At 32.7% G+C, this 24,077-nt stretch overlaps 2 protein-coding genes across 5 annotated transcripts in view; one reads left to right on the top strand and one right to left on the bottom strand.

Annotated features, from left to right (window-relative positions):
- The window catches only part of LOC131806994 (basic salivary proline-rich protein 1-like), a 41,395-nt gene extending 32,463 nt beyond the window's left edge, over positions 1 to 8,932 (top strand). For 2 of the 4 annotated variants that reach the window (XM_059131987.1, XM_059131985.1), the window contains one exon: positions 1,628 to 4,602. In XM_059131987.1, the coding sequence (XP_058987970.1) occupies positions 1,628 to 1,696 (69 nt within the window). In that variant the 3' untranslated portion in view covers positions 1,697 to 4,602. Of the gene's footprint in view, positions 1 to 1,627; positions 4,603 to 8,247 lie in introns of those variants that run through there. The other 2 variants (XM_059131984.1, XM_059131983.1) reach the window with 2 other exon arrangements.
- A 6,343-nt stretch (positions 8,933 to 15,275) lies between these two features.
- On the bottom strand, positions 15,276 to 21,278 carry LOC131806997 (ras-related C3 botulinum toxin substrate 1-like). The gene is made up of 5 exons (XM_059132004.1): positions 21,039 to 21,278; positions 18,205 to 18,320; positions 17,884 to 18,116; positions 16,127 to 16,287; positions 15,276 to 16,050 (listed from the first exon to the last, which is right to left on the bottom strand). The coding sequence occupies exons 2-5, from the start codon at positions 18,318 to 18,320 to the stop codon at positions 15,973 to 15,975; spliced, it is 588 nt and encodes a 195-aa protein (XP_058987987.1). The 5' UTR covers positions 21,039 to 21,278; the 3' UTR covers positions 15,276 to 15,972.
- Positions 21,279 to 24,077: the final 2,799 nt, after the last annotated feature.

Below are 24,077 nucleotides of genomic sequence, written 5' to 3'. Positions count from 1 at the left end.
CTGTCCGACGCACTCTCAAATGGAGTATTCGATTTGGACCAAACTTGGTATATCGTAATATTATTATCAAACTAAGGTCGAGTTCGGAGTTGGGCAGTACCGTTCTACTCCTTCTAGTACCTCCCCCATATCATTTATTCGCATAAAATAGGTTTCAAATTTAAAGAGTTTACAAAAATTAACATATCTCGTAAAATGCTCGCACTTAAACTATTTATATCAGACCTAATTCAGATACAAAATGTATAATATTGGCCACTCCTTCGGAGCATCCCCCATTTGAGCATCACAGCTTGAATAATCATAACGCCAAACTTAAAACTTAAAAAAAAACTGATGTAATGGTACAAATTAAGTAAAAGGCTTCTTTGGTGACTCGATTGAGCTTAAATTTTTCTTCAAAAATAATCCTTGTACTGTTATTGACAGTATTGCCGAAGTCTCTATGTACCTTAAATGTAAGGATTGCAAGAAATCTTTATTCGAACATTTTTATAAGTGTTGAACATGGAATAACTTGTCCCCTTTATTTCGGTAACTTTGCAAAACAAAATTTAACTTTTATAATCTATTGGGAAAAAATAATTTTGACACATCAAATATGAAAAATCGAAGATATTCATCAAAATCTTTCCACTAGAAGCACAAATGTTTTTGTCCCCAGCCTCCCAACTTGTTTTCTATGCATTTCTTTACATATATTTTTTTTCGTTTTCCTTATAATACTTTTTATATGCATTTCTTTTTCTAGGAATATTTATATAAATTTTATTAGGATTTAAGAAAGAAAAAGAGAAAACTTTTAAGTGCATTATATGAACAAAAAAAAACTATTTATTGAAATATACGTCCTTAAGAAAGAAAACTATTTTCTTTTCTTGTAAAACAAAACCAAATTAAGAGAAACATACATAAAACGTTGTTAAATGTAAGTTATTGCTGCAAAGAGAAGAAAAAAAACGTACTCGTACTCAGCTCATTTTATTTTCGTTTCTTTTTAATTTCAAGGCCAATTTCAAAAGGTCGAACGAGTAGAGTACCTTTGTTGCGTTCGACTTTTTGGTTTGGCCTAAGTTTAATTTATTTTTAAGACATTTCATTTCATTCTAACTTCATTCAACTAAATGTGCTGTGAAAATCAATTTTTACTAAAACCAACAACAACAAAATGATAACATCCTACGTTACGGATAATAATCATTATTATATGTTATTGCTAAAAATATATATCTATATATGTATATATGTGGAGAAAAACTTGTTAATTGTTGCTGCATTTTTTCTAACATGTGTCTGTGTGCTGTGCTAAAAAAAAACTAAAAAAATAAAACGTCATTCATTCTCTTGTCCAAAGCTTGATTATGCCAGTGGTATTGTAAAAGACCCTGTTACCCCTCTCATTTTGGATCCCATATATTTTTCATTTCATATTATTATAATTTTGTATTAAAACAATTTTTTTATTTATTTTATAAGTTGTGTATATATTTAATTTTTTGTTGATTTTTAATTTATTCTAATTTTTATTTGTCCATTATTATTTTTTCGTAATAGAAAATGTTTTCTTTTAATAGTCCTTGGTTTTAATAAAACAAAAAATATATTTTATTTTTTTTTCAACACACAGAGTCCACTACCAGCATCCATGACGACCTCAACATCTGGTGCCGATGAAAATCTAAATCAGCAAAGTTAAATTATTTTACAGAAAATACAAAAGAATATAAAAATCGGAGCTAATGCATAACAAAACAATACATATTGATTAATTCAAAATACAAAATTTATTAACTCTACAAAAAAAGAAAAGAAAAAAAAACAAAGAATAAAGAAATGAAAAAAGACCAAAAATCTAAATTTGAAACAAAAAAAACATAACATATTTCTAAAGCAAAAAAGAGATAACAAAAACACAACTAAGCATATTTATCATCTTCATATTATATTACACCTCCCCACGAAAAAAAGGAAAATGTATGAGAGAAGACAAAACTAAATGTATTTATTCGACAGTTAAACCACAAAAAATAAAATAAACTAACAAAAATACAATACCAACAATCCTCCCACAAAGAAACAAACAAAAAAAAAACAAGATTACATATATACTCATATAACAAAATCCATTACAACAATAAACAATTTATACACCACAATAAACACTTTTAAACATTTATTTTTTAAAAAATAAAAATAATTTTTATTGAAATTAGAAACAAGACATAACTTTAATAGTGTTGATAAAGGCTCAGTAAAGAATTTATAATTGATAATCTACTGCAATGTAGTGTACACATAACACGCTTTGTTGATACTTTAGAAGGTCTTAAAGGCTATTCGAATTGCTTGGGCTTCGTATGAGTGTTGACAATAGCCATACGCCATGGTGCTGCTATTTAAAAAAATTAGAATCACTGGTGTTTTAGTACTGACAATCGGATTATAAGGGCTATGATATATATCTCTGGTCTAATAATGAAAATGTGATTATTGTTAAGGGAGAAAAATTGTGAAAGGAAAACAAGTTAGTAAAACTTGTGAAACAAAAATTTGTTTGCTTTGTATACCCTACTATATGTGTAAACATTTTATGGGTCACATTTTTCTCCGATTGAAATTACATTTTCCACAAATCATTTGTGTAAACAATCTATGGGTCACATTTTTTCTCCGATTGAAATAACATTTTCCACAAATCATTTGTTTGCCCCAAGAATGAACCCTTTCGAAATTGGTGATTATCGGTACAAATTTTGATATATCCAAGGCTCAATAAGGAAGATTGTTCAACTTCAAAAAAACTGGGCAACAACTCTGTGCTGCAGTCTTATAGAGTCAAATAGACTTTTAAATATGCAACAATTGGTTTTGTTGGTTTTATATTTTTTCCTTCAAAAATTTTCCACAAAATTAAATCAACGATAGAAGAATAATGCAGTTTTATCCGAAAATGTACAATTTTTTGACCATTAACATCGAAAAATGTATTTCTGTTGCCCCTAAATTTGAAATACTTTCATTTTTTTCTTTTTTTCTAAACAATACATATACATATACAAATTGTGTATGTTTTGGCAGGATAGCGGCACCAGAAGAAAAAAATTGTATTTAGGAAGTAGCTTTGTTTTACCTTCTATAATTATGCCATGGATATATCTTCGTCCGATTTCAATTATATTGTGCACCATATGTGGAATATTCGACCAAGTAGTATGCATTTCAGCAAATCCGGCCGGACTGAGCCCAGAAGTAAGTACTTGAAATCTGGCAAAAATCGCTTAAAATATGGCTATAGCTAACATATATATGTTTCATCGGATTTGGGTTCCTCAATTCCGTAATATGCCCTCTACTACTATTACATTTGGTAACCGATATCTGATACAACCCAATTTTATCGCAATCGGTTCAGATTTGGATATAGCTTTCATACATATCATTATCCAATTCATTGTCATAATGCAGCAAATATTTAACATCAAGATAAGAGTTTCACAGGAATTTTACTCTTCACTCTTCTATTTACTCTCGCGAGTATTCCTCTTTGAAAAATTAGACTGGGAGACAAAATGTTCGAATTAGTTTTTGTTTCGTTTGCAGCTGTGAGATAGCAAAATGTCCATACTGTCATACGGTATAACCAAAAATTTAAAGCTTACTCGACAAGAGCATAATCAGCTTGATGGCATAGAAATTGCAGTAGTATAACAATATTAAATATATTTGATTTATTTCTTCTACTCGCAGAGGAACCTCACTCGAATTCGTAGGAGTTTTACTCTCTACTCGAATACGAGGTAGCATTTCGGGGCTCACATCACATGGTGATGTCATGTCAAAACTTCGATCCAAGTTTGGCCCATTTCAAATACGGCCGCAATCGTTAAGAGGGTCATGCAATCGTCTTCTGTACCAAGGCCTTTGAAAGCGAAGCAAATAAGAAGTCAGGTATTGAAATTGAAGTATATTGAGATAGAAAAAAAATAAGGAACAAGTTCGACCTAATTCCGATGAATTTTAACAAAGATTTGTTATTAGAAATCACTTGGACAAGAATGTAATACTAGGATCAGCAATTTTAAAATGGGATTTCGCCTTATTTTAATAATAAACGATGCCAGCTAGTTATGGTGAGTCCCTCAATTGCATCCCGAATTTTACCAAATCAGTGAAGCTCTGAGTGTGGCATGATTTAAATCAAAGAAAAATTATGTCAATATTCATACGACTCCTTTAACATTTAAATACACAACGATGTTTTTGAAACATATTTGTATTCTCTTTTAAAAATAAAACAACTCCTAGAGTAAATGACTTGAGAGATGAATTTCATAACTAAGGCGAAAATACTTGCCAAAAATGTTGTCTTTAATGAAGAACAAAAGTCAGAGGTTTGGAAGCAATCGGATTTCGCCTTATTTTAATTATAAACGATACCACCTAGTTATGATGAGTCCCTTAATTGCATCTCAAATTGCACCAAACCAGTGAAGCTCTGAGAGTGGCATGGTTTAAACCAATGAAAAATTATGTCAATATGCATACGACACCCGTTTAAGATTTGAAAACATAACGGTATTTTTTGAAACGTATTTGTATACTCTTTTAAAAATAAAACTACTCTTTTGAAATTTTTACAAAATCTCAAAATTTCGAATTTCAGAAAAGCCTTTGCCTTTGCCAACACTTCGGTTGATTTTATCATATATTTAATTGTTATATTTTGAAATTAAACACAACACATAGATTGTTTATCAACTTTTTATATTGCCTTAAAAATTAGTAAAAATTATAAATATTTCAACACTGTTTATTGTATATTTGTTTGTGGAATAATTGTAATGATTAAACAATAGTAGCTTAATTAAGCAATAGTTTTGCAAAGTTTTTCTTTTTACAATTATAATTACCATTATCATGCACATTTTCACTAACGATAGTTCTATAATTATAATTTGCCGTTAAAAAATACAAAATCAATTCAGTTACCGTCTACATTGCCATCAATTCTTGTATTCAAAACATAAAGACATTTAAACAAAAATAAATGAAGGAAACCGAATATAAACGTCTAATAAAATAAATGATTCAAATCATTGCAACTTAGAAACCACCATTTGAAATGCATTACAAAAAAAAAAAACAACAACAAATACAATATAGAAAAATACAAAACAGTTATTAACCAAGAAATCTCTACTCTCTATAAGCTGAGAAATTTTATTCTATACAAAGAAGAAGAAGAAGAAAACGAAGCAAGAAAATACATTTTTTTCCAAAACTAAATACCCAACAAAGTCCCCATTATTGACAAAAGAAAATAAATAGATGAAATATTTACCGTTTATAGAAATTTATACGTATTTAAAATAAAAATAACACAAATAAATAAATGAAGATTTAAATAAATAAAACAATTACATGTATTTTGAGATTTATTAAATTAAATTATTCTTTAAGGGCACTTTTTCACTTCGATTGATATATTCATAGCTAATGAACACTGGACATTATTAAAGCTTTGATGAGCTTCTCATTAGAAGTTCTTTTCACTGCGATAATCCGCATAATAATAAAGGATCAGTAATTCGTAGTGAGCCAATATGATCTAGAGAATTATTTACACATTTTAATAAGAAATTATGTTTTCGTTCAAATTTAAATTGTAATAAAGTAAGTTAAATTCGAAACACAATCTAGTAACGGGTTCTCTGAAAAAAATATTTTGAATGAACAAAAACTGTTATATTTCGTTTAATTTTTAGCGAAGAAATAGGGAAATCAAATAATATTTTTATACCATAACATCATTTAAAAGTTCGTCAACTTTTTAATATAGGCAATCTAATCCATTTTATCTTATCTAGTATGTTGAGAGAATTAAATAATTACTATTCCAGATCAACTATCAGAAATATTTCAAATGTATTACCAGCTTGCAATAGTGATAAAATCGTTTACAATATTTTTATACCCTACACTACAGGGTTAAATAAAAAAACTTCAACAAAGTCAAACGTCATAATTTCTATATATATATATTTTTTAAATATTATTGAATGAAAGCAAAAAATGTCGGAAATACCATAAAATCTTATAATTATGTTTAGATTTGTTGGAATTGGTCACCTTTGGCACAAATTATAGCCTTCAAACGGCCAACGAAACCGTCACACGCTGCCCAAATGTTGTTCTGCGGAATTTTGGCCCATTCCCGGCGAAGCGCTTGCTTAAGGTGATCGACACTATGGTATTTTTTAGTGCCAACCTTGCTTTCCAAAATACTCCAGACAGAGTAGTGCAAAGGATTGGTATCCGGAGATTTTTGGTGGTCATTGTGCGCTCGAAATGAAGCAAGGAACCTCATTTTGTAACCATTCTTGGGTGGCGCGTGCTGAAAAGCATTTTTGTGAGAATTTTCCAGAAAAAAAAAGTTATTCGTTCGTTATCAAGCGTGATAGTGTGATTTCTTTATATTTGCCTGGTAAACCACAGTGGCTATCGTTAGAGCACTCCAGCATTTAAATGTGAATGAATATTTTGTGTCTCGTACCATCGCTCTTTACCGTGATACTGGTAGCGTAGCCCGACGTCAAGAAAGTGGACGAAGAAAAACAGCAACATCAGCAGAAATGGTTCGAAAAGTAAAGAGGCGACATGATCGGAACCCGCGTCGCAGTTGGCCGAAAAATGGCTCGTGAGCTGAACATATCGCAATATTCCATTCGGCAAATATTGAAAAATGAGCTCAGGGTAAAGCCATTGAAATTCAAAGAATGCAAGAACTTACACCGCAACACAAAGAAAATAAACTCAAAAAAGCTAAAGAGTTGCTTCGCTTGACCGAAAGTGGTGAATTGCCGAATTTGGTTTTCTCCGATGAGAAAACATTCGTTGTCCAGCAGTTTTTTAACAAACAAAATTATCGTGTTTACTTGCCAAAGAGGTCAGCTGAAAATGTGCACCTTCGGGTGGCCACTAGAACTCAAGCGCCGACCATGGTGATGGTGTGGGCCGCCATAACAGCCGATAGTCGCTCTCCTCCCGAATATTATGGTAAAAATATTCTGGGGATGTGTTGAAGCCTTGGACAAGCAAACATTTTGGTCGCAGACCTTGGACATTCCAACAGGACTCAGCACGCGCCATCCAAGAATGGTTACAAAATGAGGTTCCTCGCTTCATTTCCAGCGCACAATGGCACCAAAATCTCCGAATGCCAATTCGTTGGACTATCGTGTCTGGAGTATTTTGGAAAGCAAGGTTGGCACTAAAAATACCAAAGTGTCGATCACGTTTCGCCGGGAACGGGCCGAAATATCGCAGAGCAACATTCGGACAGCGTGTGACGGTTTTATTGGCCGTTTGAAGGCCATAATTTGTGCCAAAGGTGACCAATTCGAAAGAATCTAAAATTATTCTAAAATTTGATGTTATTTTCGACATTTTTTGTTTCATTCAATAAAATTTAAAAAAATGTAAAAATTATGGCGTTTGACTTTGTTGCAGTTTGTTTATCTCACCTTTTTTTAATATTGCAAGTTCCTTCCGGCCGAACTTATATGTTTTTGTAGTTCTTTTTATAAATTTGTCACCCCACAAAATATAAATATTCTTTATCAGCATAAAATTCTATGTCGATTTAGGGATGTTCCTCCGTCTCCCTGTCCGTCTGTGGAAATCTTGCTTCCGAACGAAATGAAGGTTGATCAAATTTTCCTCAGGTGTTTTTTATGAATATGCAAATTATAAATTTGCAAAATATAGGAAATAATAGTATGAAGATTAACAACCACTGACCTCAAGCTCAAAAAAGATACGTTAAAGTTCTTTACAGTATAGATCACAACATTAAAATAACCAATTACCTCATGATTTTTACGTTATTAAATATAATTAAAATTTTTAGTTTCTTATTAAAGTATAAAATTATCCACAAATTATATATAAATTATATATAAATATTTGCAAATTTTCTTAAACCCCACTGAATAAAAAAAGAAACTTATAAGTAAATTTGGTAGAACTACCCACAACTCACCCATTGAAGGCTTTTGCAGCTAAACATTTGGAGCTCAAACAGATTGGTAATAATTGAAAAATGCACTTTGCAACAAAGCAATATCGAAACACAACAGATGAATTGTAAGTTATTCAATTAATTTATTTCTTTTGTTCTTGATATTTAAATTATTATATAACTGTTACAAAATTTACGTTTTCAATTTCTCTTTCCTCCTCCATTAGCATTACTGGAAGGCGCCAAAAATGCAAAGATCCACCACTCTGTCCGCATCTATGTCTCTACCAGCAGAATGTCTGGTTTTGTCTGTATCGATGCCATCGCTGAACAATGAACAAAAACGACCAAAAAGTGCTGGACCCAAGAAGAAACCTGGACAAGTTTTACATCCAAAACCATTCCGTTTATATTGAAGAGGCTAGATCTTTTAAAAATTGCATATTAAAGATGAAGTTTAAGGGTGGAAATTTACAATAGCATTTTGAATATTTTCAAAGATTGTCTTTAAGTTCAGTAACAAATAATTAGAATAAAATCACGTGAATTGATTTGTTTCGAATAGTATACAATATTTAATAAAAATTTCAGATCGCAATAAAAATATTGTTCCAAAGACTTTTTAACCAAATGATTTTTTCAACCAATTTAAAAATGTTTTCCTTAGTTGTAGCTCTCCACCCTTAGCCCTATGAAGTTAAGTTTAAACTGTAATTCATTGTAAAATTGTTGATTTTATTAATTCAAACAATGGACATAAGACAGGTTGTCATAGAATTCAAAAAAATTTCATGAAATCTATGTACAAAGTTATTCTATAACTATCTCCAGATATCATTGTTGTAACCTAATATAAAACACCCACAAAACACACACACAAACACCATTTTGAAAATCGAATAACCAAAGTTCCCTAAGAGAAAACCTTCACTTTATATTGAAAGAATATATGAAAAACTAATGTTTTCTTCTGTGTAATATCAAATTCTAAGAGCATTTAAATAAAAATTCTGTAAAAACTAAATATTATCGTTTGTTAAGTATGTTATTTATTTGAAGTAAGTAAAAATGTCTTTTATGTAAATTTTCAAATTATTTTAACAAAATTTTAAGTTTGAACAAATTAAATCCTTCAATCTGAATATATATTTCGTATAGCAATCTTTAGTATTTTTGTAGTCTAATAATTCTTGTTTTAGGTAGGGCTAGGCAGAGTATGTCAAAATTATTTTGTGATTGTATATGTTTTTAGATAAAAATAAGTAAAATGTGCTAAATTCATCCCAATATCGAATATTGGGGGGTACCTTTATCTTCAAATATAATCAGAAAAATCTCTTGTTGGTCCATTTCTAGTCCTTAAGGTTTTTATTCTGACCCTGACCCTGAATCAGCGCAAAATTTCGTGAGGTTTGCGTCATAATTGCGACCAGTGGCGTGATTACATATAAAAATGGACAGACGGACACACATTGCTAATTCGACCAAACTCGGCGAGATTGGTAGATACATAGGTAAATTGGTGGGTCTAGAACCAAAATTTCGAGGTTTGTGGCATCACCTAACCTATGGCGGATTAGGTTGATATTTGCGCCACCCTCATTTAAACATTTTTTTAAATTGGAAAATCAAAAACCGGCGCACGGACATAACCCCCACGGTCATAATCCCCATTGCAATTATATGGATAAAGTAGGGAATTTGACTTACAAAAATTAATAAACGTAATAAGCTTGGGTGTTAAGAGGAGAAAGTATTTAGACATACCCATTATTATAAGGGTTATGTCCGCTAGTTTCCGGACATATTTTTTTGAACATAATCCCCATTCCATTATGGGGGTTTAGTCATAATCCCCAGAAAGTTGCGGATATAATCCCTATAATATTGGGTATATCCAAAAAGATTGGGTGTGCGAAAATATTGAGAAATTTCATTATTTTTGTAAGTATCCGCCTTTGGCCGGGGCTTGGGATTTTATCCATTGAGTATGTCTTCTAAATCAATTATTTCTAAAATTAATTATTTTTGTAACTAGTCCACACAGCAAACAGTCATATTCCCATGGGGATTGTGTCCTTTTTGAAAGCAGACATATTCTCCACATTATTATGGGGGTTATGACTAAAAACAAACCAGACATAATCTCCATACAATCCCCATGGGGTTTTGTCCTTTTTGAAAGCAGACATATTCCCCACATTATTATGGGGGAATTTTATCCTTTTCTGCCAAAAGACAATTCCGAATTTGTCTGAATCTTTAAAATCAGATCAGCGGTTCTTGAGTTATAAGCGTAGTAACTAACACAACTTTCTTTTATATATATAGATATAAGATAAAGGATGGGTCGCGTGCCCAGACACTTTTTCGTGACTTCCATTGGATAAAACACCGATAGTTTACCATTATTTACGTATTTAACCAAGCCAGACATCACATTTTTAAAACAAAACCAGTAAAGAAAGTCCTAAAGTCGGGCGGCGCCGACTTTATGATACCCTACACCACTTTGCTAATTTAGTAGAGCTCCACAAAACAATTAAAAGTTTTTATGGGAGAATTCAATCAAACACGCTATGATTATAATTATAATTTAAATTTCAAAAGACTTAGTATGCCGAAGCATTTGTATCTTTTAAATTCGGACTTGTATTGTATTTGGTGCAAAATTAATTTGAAATCAGATAAAGATATATATGGGAGCTATATCCAAATCTGAACCGATCTCGATAAAATTTGGCAAAAGATATTTCTGAGCTGTATTTGATATATTTCCCTGAATATCGGTGTTATGGAGTGCATATTACGGCTGTGGGTAACAAATATGACAAATCGGATGAACAGTATATATGGGAGCTATAGCTATATCTGAACCGATCTTCACCAAATTTGACATACTAGCTTCTAGACTCAATTCGGTCGTAAGTGCCAAATTTCATCCAATTTGGTATTAGAAGTTTGGTGTACAATAAAAGGTAAATCGGACGAAGTTATATATGGGAGCTATATCCAAATCTGAACCGATCTCGATAAAATTTAGCAAATGTATTTCTGAGATGTATTTGATATATTTTCCCAAATATTGTTGTTACAGAGTGCATATTACGACTGCGGAGGACAAAAATAACAAATCGGAGGAACAATATATATGGGAGCTATATCCAAATCTGAACCGATCTCGATCAAATTTGGCATACTTATTTTCAGGTCCAATCTGATAGAACTTAGAAAAAAAATTTAATCAGCTGGTAGCACTACCTTACCTTTTTATTGTACCGTGGGTTCAACTACCAGTTTTTTAAACATTGTCCATGTTGGTCCAAGATTTCCATATAACGGTACCCGCCGATATTTAAAATACTTATGATCCTGGCCACAAATTTCACGATGTTTCGAATTTGGTACTTAAGACTCGCAATGGATAACAATAGTAAAAAATTGTTCCCGCTTTGGTATGACCCAACATAACGGTTCCACCCACTTTATTGTATTTTAAAACTTTAACTGCTTTGCTAAACCGATCTCACAAGTATTTGCATATTAATCGGATCGGATTTAGATATAGCTCCCATATATTTTCAACTGATTTCGGGTTAATTGTGCACCAAATGGCCAATATAAGTCCTAATGACCTGGATTTTGGTACATCCCATCGAATTAATTATAGAACCAAAGACGTCAAATTTGGTTCAGATTTAGCTATAGCTATATGTTCCATCCGATTTGGGGTTTTAAGTCCCTCACATGCGTAAGTCCCTTACAAGAACGATATTTGGTAGCGAACATCAGATACTACACGAAAATACCTCTGTCAAATTTTATCAAGATTGGATCAGATTTGGGTTTATTGTGCGAAAAATGGCTAATATCAGCCCCATTTTGTGGAACTCGCCTTCTCGAAGTGATATCACGCACTCTATAGCAGCGTTCGAAAATAAACAGTATGGTACTGTGCCGTAGTGTTCTGTACCGTTCCGAGGTGGAGTGGTACACTGAGATAATGTACCGTACCGGAGCACAACCTTTAAAAATATTTTAGTGATAATGTACCGGAGAACAACGAGAATCGTACTGTACAGCAGTCGGAGCACTAAAAAACGTAGTGCAGCCGGAGCACTATAAAATCGTAGTGTTCCGCAGTCGGAAAATTAAAATTTTTAATTTTCCGCGAAAAAGGGTATTTTTGTGTTTTCGTTGTAATGAGTTATTATGTAAATAATTTACCTGTTATTTTGTGGTACCAGAATAGTGAAATATCAAAACGAGTATAAATGTCTTTGACTTCTAAGTTCGAAGTGCACAGTGATGCAAATCCGAAAGTTGAGTGTGAGTATCAACCCGAATGTAGGGAAAATTCGCAATATTTAAATTGCGAATAGAGTTAATTGCTAGCTCCCTGATTTGGTCTTTAAGCCCCTCTCATTCATAATAAGCACTCCACAACTACGATATTTGGTACCAGATATCAAATACAGCCCAGAAATACTTCTACAAATGTTACAAAGATCGGTTCAGATTTGGTTATAGCTCCCATATATCTTTAGTTAGTCTAGTTTTTATACAGATTTCATTTCGACAGTTTTTATCGATCCGAATCGAATTTGCTAACAACTGAACTCAATGAAAATATATAATTATCTGTCCAAGAAGATTGGTAATTATCAAGAAGTATAAGTAAAAATTATAAAATTATAATATCTTGTTAAATAATAAATACCAAAAAAACCCATTCTTTTTTTTATAAAATTCTTGCAGATGTATTTGTTTTAATAGTAACTATTATAATATAATATAAAAAAACGATTACTTTTCATTAATACATTTATTGATGACAGTAAATATATTGTTAAAATAAAAGTAAAAAATATAACAATAAAATTATAATAATAAAAATACATATTTGTATAAAAAAGAAAATATTATTATAGATAAGTTTTGTTTTGTTTTAAATATATATTAGCAAGCTGCCTGCCTTACTTTCTTCTTTTATTTATTTTTTCTTTGTTTTGTGTTAAAGTTAAATAAATTTGTGCTTAATATTTGTTTCCTTTTTTTGTTTGTTCAATATATACGCTCAGCTGTATATTTCAATTCTTAGTTATTTGTATAATGCAAATAAATAGATTTCCAGGGATTTAGTTTGGAATTGAGGAGGGCAGCAAATGATAGACAATAATAAAAAGAAAATATTTAATGATATGCGCGCATATATTTGTATGAAAAATTAGTAATTATATAATGGATTTTTTTGTTCCTTTTAATGTAATGAGGATTTTTTATTTCTCGCGTTTTTTACATTACATAGCATTTGATTTATATTTCTTTTGTTTGCTTTTTGCGTTTTATTCTTCTCTCATTCGTTTTGTTATTGTAAAAATAAAACAAATATTCAATTGACTAGATAAGCATTTTATATAGTAAACAAAAAATATTCTTATTATTATTTTCATTAAATTATTACAAATTTTCTTTTAAAAGTAAGCTTTATTTTAATCATAGAGTTGTTTAACTATTTAAGAGAGGGGTATGTGGTGGTAATATTTTTCCATTTCTTTTTACGAAGAAAATATGTTCTCACTCATTAGAAAAATTAATTGTATTCCTAAAAAAAAAAACGAATAAGGTGAAAAAAACTATTTCCATTGGATTTCAATTAAAAAATAAGGAAATAATAAAAGGCGTCTCCGATCTGAACTTTGTATACATCCGTCATTGAAAAAATAAAAGGTTTAAAAATATACCAATCCCCTTATAATCTTCATTTCACGATGGAATCATCTCTTGTTCTACGGTTATGTTAAAGGGCTATTAATACTAAATGGCGCCGCACGAAAGATATCTGGCGAATATTTCGTAGTGCTCGAAAAATGATTTCGTGTATTTTGGACGATATTTTGAGGATACCATTAGCACTATTTCAAGCCTGTTTTAAAAAATTATTTGGCACCTGTTTACTTAGATCATTTGGCCTAATTTATAACTTCATATTTGTTTTCCAGTTGGAATCAGACCGAATGCCTGTTAGAAACATTGATTTAATTGAAAATAAAATAATACCACACCTTAATTGTATAAGGGTTTACTAATGGAGACGATAACAAGACTATATGCCATCCTTAGAGACCACAAGAAACCTCTGCTGGTTTCGGTCAATGTCTAATTAAATGTGGCTATCCCAAGCTTTTTAAATAGGGTATTTCCATATAAATGGACAATCCAAAACAATCTGAAATCTGTTACATAAGCCAATTTGTTAACAGCAAAATTAAATATCAATATTAAGGGATTACATTAAGGAAAGGAGACAATGAGTTCTATAGTGCTTGTATCCTCCAAAAATTTACACACTTATTTGCTCAATGCTTAAATCTCCGTCATCAGGGATCTTGGTTTTAGAACATGTTATAAAGTTATATCGCAAATACTCCACTCGGAGACTTCCCGATCCACGTGGATCTAAATCCCTTTACACTTTCGACTTTCGGCACGAATTTCTGTGTGTAAAATGTCAAAACAAAATGTTACAAAAGTAACGAATTGGAAGTGGGTCCAACCTTAACCATCCAACCCTGATATCAAAGTTTTTAGCCACTTAAAACCCAACGCCAAACCTTCTATTAGATAGCAAAAGGACCTGAAAAACAATACCATTTCATCGGGGTGAACCCATGTGTTTTTGTGGATAAAATAAAATCACAGAAGTATTCTGAGGTCTTTTCACCACTAGAAGTGTTGAGAAGCTGGTTTACGTGTATGATAATGGCAATTTTTGTTTATACAATTCTGTGCAAGAAATATTTTGATCTTTCCCGTTTAATGATCTATATATTGCACGAAATCCACCCATAAGGCTTCTTTGTTTAAAATTCTTCGGAACCGTTAATTGCTAAGAAAAAAATGTTCAGCAATTACAAAAAACCACATTTTTATTGGGTATGAAACTAGCTTCGGAGGATGACTAAAGACTCAAATACACATATATTTTCCAATAAAAAAAATGTATACTATTAGCTCTGCACAAATTGGTGTTGGGTATAATAAATGAAATGATTTTGGAACTTTTTTTTTATAAATAATAATATTTAGATATATTTTGGTTCTATATCAACAACTAAATAATTACACAGAACACAGATTAAAAAATAATAATCTCAACTAAATTCGAGAATGTTTAAAATGAATACAAACTAAAAAACAATTTTTTTATAAATTTCTTGTTTTTTGGAAAATAAAATGACTCGAGAAATATCAAATCTAGGCAATGACAATGATTTATGTCTGTTATGAATGGCGCAAAGGACGACTTTCTTTGATGGAAAAAATCAACAAAATTATAATTTAAAAATTAAAAACTTATTAGCAATAATTATATTTCGAGTTAGGTTTTCTGTTCTTGGAAGGAAGAGTGTTTTGAGGAGTTAGTTCTAGTTTTAGCTGCTTAGGGTTTCTTTGTTTTTTTTAGTTGTTATAGTTTAAAAGGTATAAAAACTAGTGGTTTGATTCGATTTGATTTGTTTGTGTTTGTTGTGTTATCTCTTAGAATTACAATAAATGTAGACAATTTTCTTTTAAAAGGACATTTGGACAATTTTTTTGTTTTGTTAATATTAGGTTCTCAAATATTATGCTTTAATTCGATTTGTTTCACTTGTTTCTTGTTCTTAAATAGAAAATAATATTGTTTTTCATCATTTGTTAAATATACATACAAAAAATATAAAAAAGAATTATTTATATAGATAGAGATAGTTGTAGGATAGACTGAGAGACAGAGACGATATACGTATAACCCGGATAAAGTTGATGATAATGGCGCGATCTCGACTATGACGACATAATAAAAAATATATTTTGAGGAATTGGAAACAGAACATTGTAATTTTTTGTTTGTTTTTGGGAACAGGAGTTGCAGGAAATTGTATAAATATAAACCATGACGTGTTCGATATTTACATAACTATACATTTTCGTTGACGTCGTTTTTGTGGCTCAGGTCTTAGTACGGCACGCACAGCCTCTTCGAATACCTGTGTAAACGTTAAGGATTTGAAGGAATTAATTTTAATTTTTCAGTGTCTTAAGGTGAAATTACATTTTGCATACCTGTTTTAGGCCTCTTTGTGTTAGGGCTGAACATTCCATATATTTAACAGCTCTTATTTTATTTGCTAATTTTTGTCCTTGTTCCCGTTTTAGTGGCGCCAAACCTTGTTCTGCCAATGCACTAAGAGTCTCACGATCCTCACGTAAATCAATTTTGGTACCTAGAAGGATGTGAGAAGTATGTTAATTAGTACACTTTCCGTATTTTTTGGTCATGTACGAACTCTGGACATGCCAATAAGTCGAAATATCTTAGGTAAAGATGATAGCTCATGTCTGATTTGAAATATAATTATTTTTATCTTCCTTGGTTTTGTATAAGCTTGAATAATACTGCATTAATAGCTGATGCCTCTAAACGAGTCACTGTTTGGTGCGGATTTCTGTCCCGAAGGCATAAATGGGTCATTATTCTTAGAAAATGAGGAAGTATCCGCTACGTTATCGAGCCATGTTGAACGAATTTTTGTTCACAAACATTGAAGAGGATGATATTGGCAACATCTCGTTTCAACAGGGAAGCGTTGCGTGCCACACAGCAAAAGCTTCACTCGATTTTCGAAAAAAAAATTTGCCGGACTCTACACGTGTAATTTATAAGTTGGGTCTCAGGCCATAGCAATATAACAAAGATTGAGACGGCTAATGAACAAGGTAGGTCTGGTTCCAATTCAATTAATTTATGGATTTATACTCAGCTCGATTGATGATCTTCTGTTTAAAAAACCTCTCAACAAAGAAGCCTGCAGGAGAATTAACATGAAATCCTGGTGCAACGTATCTAAGCCCATGTAGCCGACGATTTTGAGAAGAAGAAGCTGCTCCAAATTAGTATGTCAAATCTAAGAATCACGACAGGCATATTGGCAGGATACTACCCTATCAGATGTCTAAACTTAATATGACTATGACCTGATTACTGCAGACTATGTTAGCATGAAAAAGTAGTTGCAGACCATTGACCATTAACAATATAGATGGGCCATGCTATCAAACAGGAGACAAAGTCTATATGGTAGTTGGGGGAACATTCTTCTCTGACATAGATCTCATCATAATCTATAGGTGTGCTAAAGCATCTTCTGGTTTAGCAGTTCAATCTACCAAAGTATCTATCTACAACCCCAAATATGCCATTTCTCTATCCAAACCATGAATGAGCATAATGGACCAAAGGAATTCGAGTGTAAACCAAACCAATACTGCGCAATCTGAATTTCCTATACAAAGCCCATAACACCGGCGATTTCGAGTAAAAGAAGCTGCTCCCTTCCATCAGTAAGTGGGTCAAATCTAAGAATAACAGCAGGCATGTTGGCTAACCTATTGATGTATCAGATTTCTGACCTCAATATGATAATAACAATAACAGTAGTCCTCACTAATGCAGACTATGTTAGGATGGAAAAAGGGTAAGAGACAAATGAACGTCTCATGTTATCAAACATGAGACAAAGGCTATTAGGTAGATGGAAGATAGAAACCCTAACATTTTTCTTTGACGTATATCTCATTATCGCCTATAGATTTGTTAAAAGAACATACTGGTTTAGTAAACCAACCTACTAAAACATATCTTTACAAGCCCATCTATATCTTTCCTCTATCCTAACCAAGGATGGACATAATGGACCAAGGCTCTTGGATTGTAGCTGAGCATCCTTAAACCAAACCAATACTGTGCGATCTTCAATTTTCCGTGCAAAGCAATTCTATAGACTTTGACAATTTTGAGCTACTACTCATTTTATACATACCTACTAATATTATGGGCGCATCTGGGCAGTGGTGTTTTATTTCGGGATACCATTTGGAGGTGACATTTTCAAATGATGATGGACTCGCAACTGAAAAACATATCAGAAAAACATCCGTTTGTGGATATGAGAGTGGTCGGAGTCTATCATAATCCTCTTGTCCAGCTGTATCCCATAGACCCAATGATACCTGTATTGTGTCTACCTGCATTGGTGCTGAATAGTTGTCGAAACTAGAATAAAGTCGAAAAAAGGAAACATTATTTTTTATTTCTAAATTCTGAAATAAAAAAGAAGAATTGCAAATACAATACAACTTACACTGTAGGCACATATTCACCGGGAAAACTATCTGTGGTATATGATATTAACATGCATGTCTTGCCGACCGTGCCATCGCCAACGACTACACATTTGATGGGCCTTCCTGTTGACATCTGCAAAAAACAAAACGAAAAGACAAAACGAATGTAAGAAGACATGTTACAGTCATAGCGTTTGTGGTATAGCTGTTTATTGTTCACGTTACAGTTTATTGTCTATTGGAGTGTTAGTGTCATTGTTTCACTAGTTTAAAAAAAAAACTTTTTTTTCGCCAGAACATACGTATGTGCGGCGGGCCATACACGTAACGTCGTCCAATGACAAGTTGACCAAAGTTTGCTGTTTCAGTTCTTTTTTCCCATTCTTTCTGGTATTTGTTGCAATTCAATGTATGAATGAAGTGAATTTGTGCTGACCCATACAACTCATGTGATTGTTGTAACGTTTGGCATTGCCGCAGCACCACAATTGCACTACTTGCAATTGAAGTACTGTTCAAAGAATGATTTCCTAATTAAAGTGAATTAATAAATTTTAATTAATTTATGGATTTCTCTCTCTCTCTCTCTCTTTTTTTTTTTTTTTTTGTATTATCGAATTGATTTTGTGAGAACCAAAGAACTTGTATATCTGGTGTTGTTTGAACATAATTTAGTGGATATTTAAGATTAAAAAAACTGTAACAAAGTCAAACGCCATCTTAGACCTTTTTTTACATCTTTTATAATTTTTTTCAATGAAAGCAAAAAATGGCGGAAATAGCATCAAATTTTAGAATAAGTTTAGATTTGTTTGAATCGGTCACCTTTGACACGAATTATGGACTTCAAACGGCCAATGAAACTGTCACACGTTGCTCGAATGTTGCTCTGCGGTATTTTGGTTCCAGCGAAGCGTTTGCTTGAGGTGATCGACACTTTCGTATTTTTTAGTGCCAATCTTTTCCAACCTTTCCAAAATACTCCAGACACAATAGTCCAATGGATTGGTATCCGGAGATTTTGGTGGCCATTGTGCACTGGAAATGAAGCGAGGAACCTCATTTTGTAACCATTCTTGGGTGGCGCGTGCTGAATGCGATGGTTCTGAGTCCTGTTGGAATGTCTAAGGTCTGCGGCCAAAACGTTTTCGCGAAATATTCAGCATTTATTCTGATGCCACGGTCGATTAATACGAGCGGAGAGCGACAATCGGCTGTTATGGCGGCCCACGCCATCACCATGGCCAGCGCTTGAGTTCCTGTGGCTAACCGAAGATGGACATTTTCAGTTGAACTCTTTGGCAAGTAAACACGATCATTTTGTTTCTTACAAACTGCTGGACAACGAATGTTTTCTCATCGGAGAAAACCAAATTCGGCAGTTCACCATTTTCGGCCAAGCGAAGCAACTCTTTAGCTCTTTTTAGCTAGGGAATGCTATAAGAAAACGTGGACCTGTATAGACAATTTTCTGTCGAAGGAGATCGTACCCATTACAAACTCCAAATGTGTAGACTATTATGTGTCAGATAAGGTAGTACCGGATGTTTATTATTTTTATACCCTCCACCATAATATGTAGGGTATATTAAGTTTGTCATTCCACATTTAAGACCCCACAAAGTATATTTATTCTTGATCATCATAAAATTCCATGTATATTTAGCGATGTCCGTCCATCTATTCGTCTGTGGAAATCACTCTTGCTTTCGAACGAATTGAAGAAGATTGATAAAATACTACTCAAATATATGTTATGTCTGCAGGACTTTTGGTATTGAAAATGGGCCATGTAGGTCCACGTCTTCGTATAGCCCTCATATAACGGTACCTCTCGATATTCTGCATTTTGATCATTTTAGCGACATTATTCATTATTCACAGGAATTGTTTCAAATTTACTATTTGATGTTCGTAATGGATGCTACTACAAATAAGACTATAACAGAATTTTTAACGGATTTTGTTTTTGAGAATTGCCAATTTCGTTCCAAATGGTGGCGGCCCGGCCGAACTTACAGCTTTTTTACTTGTTTTTAATATGAACCACTCTGTTGTCTGACGATTGTTTTCACAGTTCTAAGTGACATCTCTATTCAATATTTTTTGGCAAATTCTCATGAATAGTATAACTCCAGGACAACGCTTCCAAATTGTGGAAATATTTTTTTTTTTCTAGAATTTCAAATGCATTTCCGACAAATGTACTGTTTGGTGCGGTCTATGGGCTGGGAAGCATCGATCCTTTTTTCTATAAAAATGAGGAAGTTACCGTTAATGAAAATCGATGCGGAATCATGAACAATGAGTTTTTGTTGTCAAAACTTCAAGATAAGGATGTAAATCAATCGCTTTGCAATTGTCGACTGGCCGACTTTGCAATTCTTTTATTAGGTAGTGGTATAACCAGTTCTTACATTAACTAGGTATGTTACACAATTCGAATTTTCAAATTTGAAACCCTTTACTACTACTGAGAATTATTCAAAAGAAATCCGTCCAAGGCATTTTGATGTTATTACAAAGGTAGATTATATAACATTTAAAAGCTTTAAAAGACGCAATACCTCACATAAATAGCTTAACTACCAAACTTTCTCATAACCGCAACAGCTTTAATGTGAAAACATTTAAAAAATTAAAGCACGTAATTATTTAATGTAATCATATTACTTTTTTCGAAATATCTTTTATGTCGTTGTTATTTCCGGTCATGGTTCATGTTTACATTAAAAAAAAAAAGATTTCTGGCCACAGTGCAATGACCACCAAACTGAAAGGTGATCATATCACGTTAGTTACGGTTTCGCCAATGCTCCAAAAAACATAAACACGACACACACACACTTACTGGTTGGCGGATGGATGGCTGGCTATCAAGGGAGGGGGGTTACACAACCGGTAAGAGAAGAAATAAAACGACATTTCAAAGGAGTGGTGCCACAATAATCATAAACATCACAGAAACCCATTATCGCTGACACAAGACACATATGTGAGAATCAGCCGAATACCAGAAACAAAATTAAATTAAATGAAATTTTGAATAAATAAAAATAATGTCCAAAAGAGATACTGGCAACATCAAACGAAGACAAATACTAATTTAAAAATAGAACACAAATGAAATTTGTCAGCTTTTGAGAAGAATACAAAAACAACAACATGGAATATATTACGACATTTGTTATTTTTGCAAAATGAAAACAATTTTCTGGGGGGGAAACTAGAAACTAGATCACCAAGGACAGCACACAAAACCTCATATTTGTTGAGGTTGGAAAAGATCATGACTTGCATTGGATTTCGAAGAATTGTAAATAAATGGGAATTTCCCAAATACACAAGAATTGGAAAACAAAAACGGAAAATGAAACGAAAAGAAAACAATGTCAGCATCAATGATGAACACACATACATTTACACTCACACATTATACATGCATTGTTATTGGGGACACAAAGAAATTTTAAACGATGGCATCAGCCATTAGATCATGGCGATGGAAATTTATTTCATATATCTCCTAAATCATTTGCTAAGACTGCTATATCAACAAATTGGGGGGAAGATACATAATGATGTGTGCCGGCCGGCCGGCAAAGAAGCAATAGTACTTGACATCCACTCAAGACGTTGCTGCTGTGAGCATTACACATTGCATATTATACAAATTTTGGCCGACCGAAATTAATAACTTCCCTATTAAGTTGGGCTTGTTATCATTGGGTGAAATGTATTAAAAAACAAAATGACTAATGTGGGGAAGCAATGTAAAATTTAAGACTGTTTTTCACACAGTCATATTTTGCAAATTTATTGTAAATGGAATGTGCCCGTAACATGCTTACAGACGCTTTGAGCAATAGAAGAAAAAACATTATTGCATTCAAAAACTTTCGAGGAGTACTTAAAAAATATATGAGCTTAATTTTTGCCTGCCTCAGATAAAAGCTTCGGGGTAAATACTTTGGTTATTTGATTTACGGAAAACGAATTGAGCATTAGACTTCGTTCTAACTTCACACGTGGTCATATTTTTAAAAGGGGTAGTAGTTCAGGTTGAAATATGGACAATTTAGGCGCTCTACATCGGGTACCTCCCCACAAGTTGCGGAAATTGTGGTATAAACATAACTCTTATAAAATATGAAAAAAAAATCACTGATATTTATCAAATTTTGCGTAGTCCAATATTTTCTGTCAATACTGGTATAGGCCAAAGATGGAAACAATTGATCCCCTACTTCCATAAAAATTAAAAGTATTCGAAAAAATAAAAATCTTAACCAATACAGAAATGCAACTAGAACATTCTAATTTGTTTTCATCGTGAACATTCTAATTTGATTTTATCGTCAATTCGTCTGGAACCTCACCGCGACATGAATGCTACGACGTACGAGAAGATTTCAAAACAGTTTATCAGGTGTGGTGTTGCAAATGTCACCTAATCCAAAACTTTGGGGCAGAATAAAAACTCGATGGTAATGTTGCAATAGCTAGATAAGCAGGAAGTCGAGTGTCTCGTAAAATTCATCCATCGTCCACCCAAGCAATAGTGTCTAAAAACCTTGTAGCAATATTACTCCTCCCATAACTTCCGAGCAGCTGAACATCAACTTGGGTTCTGGAACGGATGAGGTTTCAAATATTGGATAGCCAATAGTAAGTGTTTCAGACCATTATAACGGCGTAGATAATGCAGATGATTTTGTGATGATGCTATGGAATCCTATCGTAGGAATATATGTGTAGTGTTGAATTCCTAACACATCTAGCTAAATATAAATATAATGACTATTAAAATGATATTGAAAACTAAGAACATTAACCTCACATAATCTAGGAAAAAACCTAGAGTATACCCACAATAAATTTGACAGGAGAATCAAAACATCAGGACTACAAAACATCATAGACTACAGATTCTTGTTAAAGAATCCTACTATAGATTTGGTATAGAAGTCATGAATTAAAAATAATCCCAAAAATTTAAAACATCCGAGAGAGGTGTGCGAAATATTGATAACTGTATACTACACCCTTTTTTCTGCATTGACCATTCAACTAAACAGAATTTTACTGCTCTAGGATCTTTGGATGACTTTCTTCGACCTCTGTTTTCCAAAAGGGCGCCTTCATCCGAAATTTTCCCAATACATTAAATCTATTCTAACACACATTTGCCATAATTGGGACACTGTGCAGTTGAAAACCCAACCAAGTTAAATATTTTTCTAGTTTTCCCCTTTCCCAAACAATCCAATTAATATTAAGAGAAATCATTCAGTATGTTTGACTTTTTTGAAGGAGGGTGGAAAGCAGCTTAACCCCTCGAACACTTTATGTCATAGACATATTGCAAAGCATCAAGTGGCATCGGTTGCCATTAGATTCATTAGACATACACACACACACACACACACAAATTGCCGGCAATTTCAAATCAACTATTGCTGGAAATAAATAAAGATGAAAAAGGCTACAACATCTAAGGCAGCGAATTTTAAAAGAATTGCCATGCGATAAGATGAGTGGATTTTTCTGTTTCTGCTTCTTCATATTAAATTTACAGCTATAGCCAAATAAAGTAAATTTTCAAATATTCGTGATGGCAAATTAATAAAGTAAAGAAGAAGAAAGAGCAGAGGGAGGTAGAAGAAGGCAAAAAACTACAGTATATCAATGCAGCCGAAATGGAAATTTTTTTGAGAGGAACATCACATGCCATATTGGGCCATTGGAAACCAACCACAGATATGCCTGCTGCCATGGCTCGTTGATAATGTTGAGTGCATTTTGGAAAAAATATTACACACGTATTCATTTTATTGGAAATGGCATCTGCATAAAAAATACATAATATATTATTAGCCACAGACGCAGC

The sequence above is a fragment of the Musca domestica genome, unplaced genomic scaffold (assembly GCF_030504385.1).
Source record: "Musca domestica strain aabys unplaced genomic scaffold, Musca_domestica.polishedcontigs.V.1.1 92, whole genome shotgun sequence".
Taxonomy (NCBI): domain Eukaryota; kingdom Metazoa; phylum Arthropoda; class Insecta; order Diptera; family Muscidae; genus Musca; species Musca domestica.
This window is presented reverse-complemented; position numbering and strand designations above follow the sequence as displayed.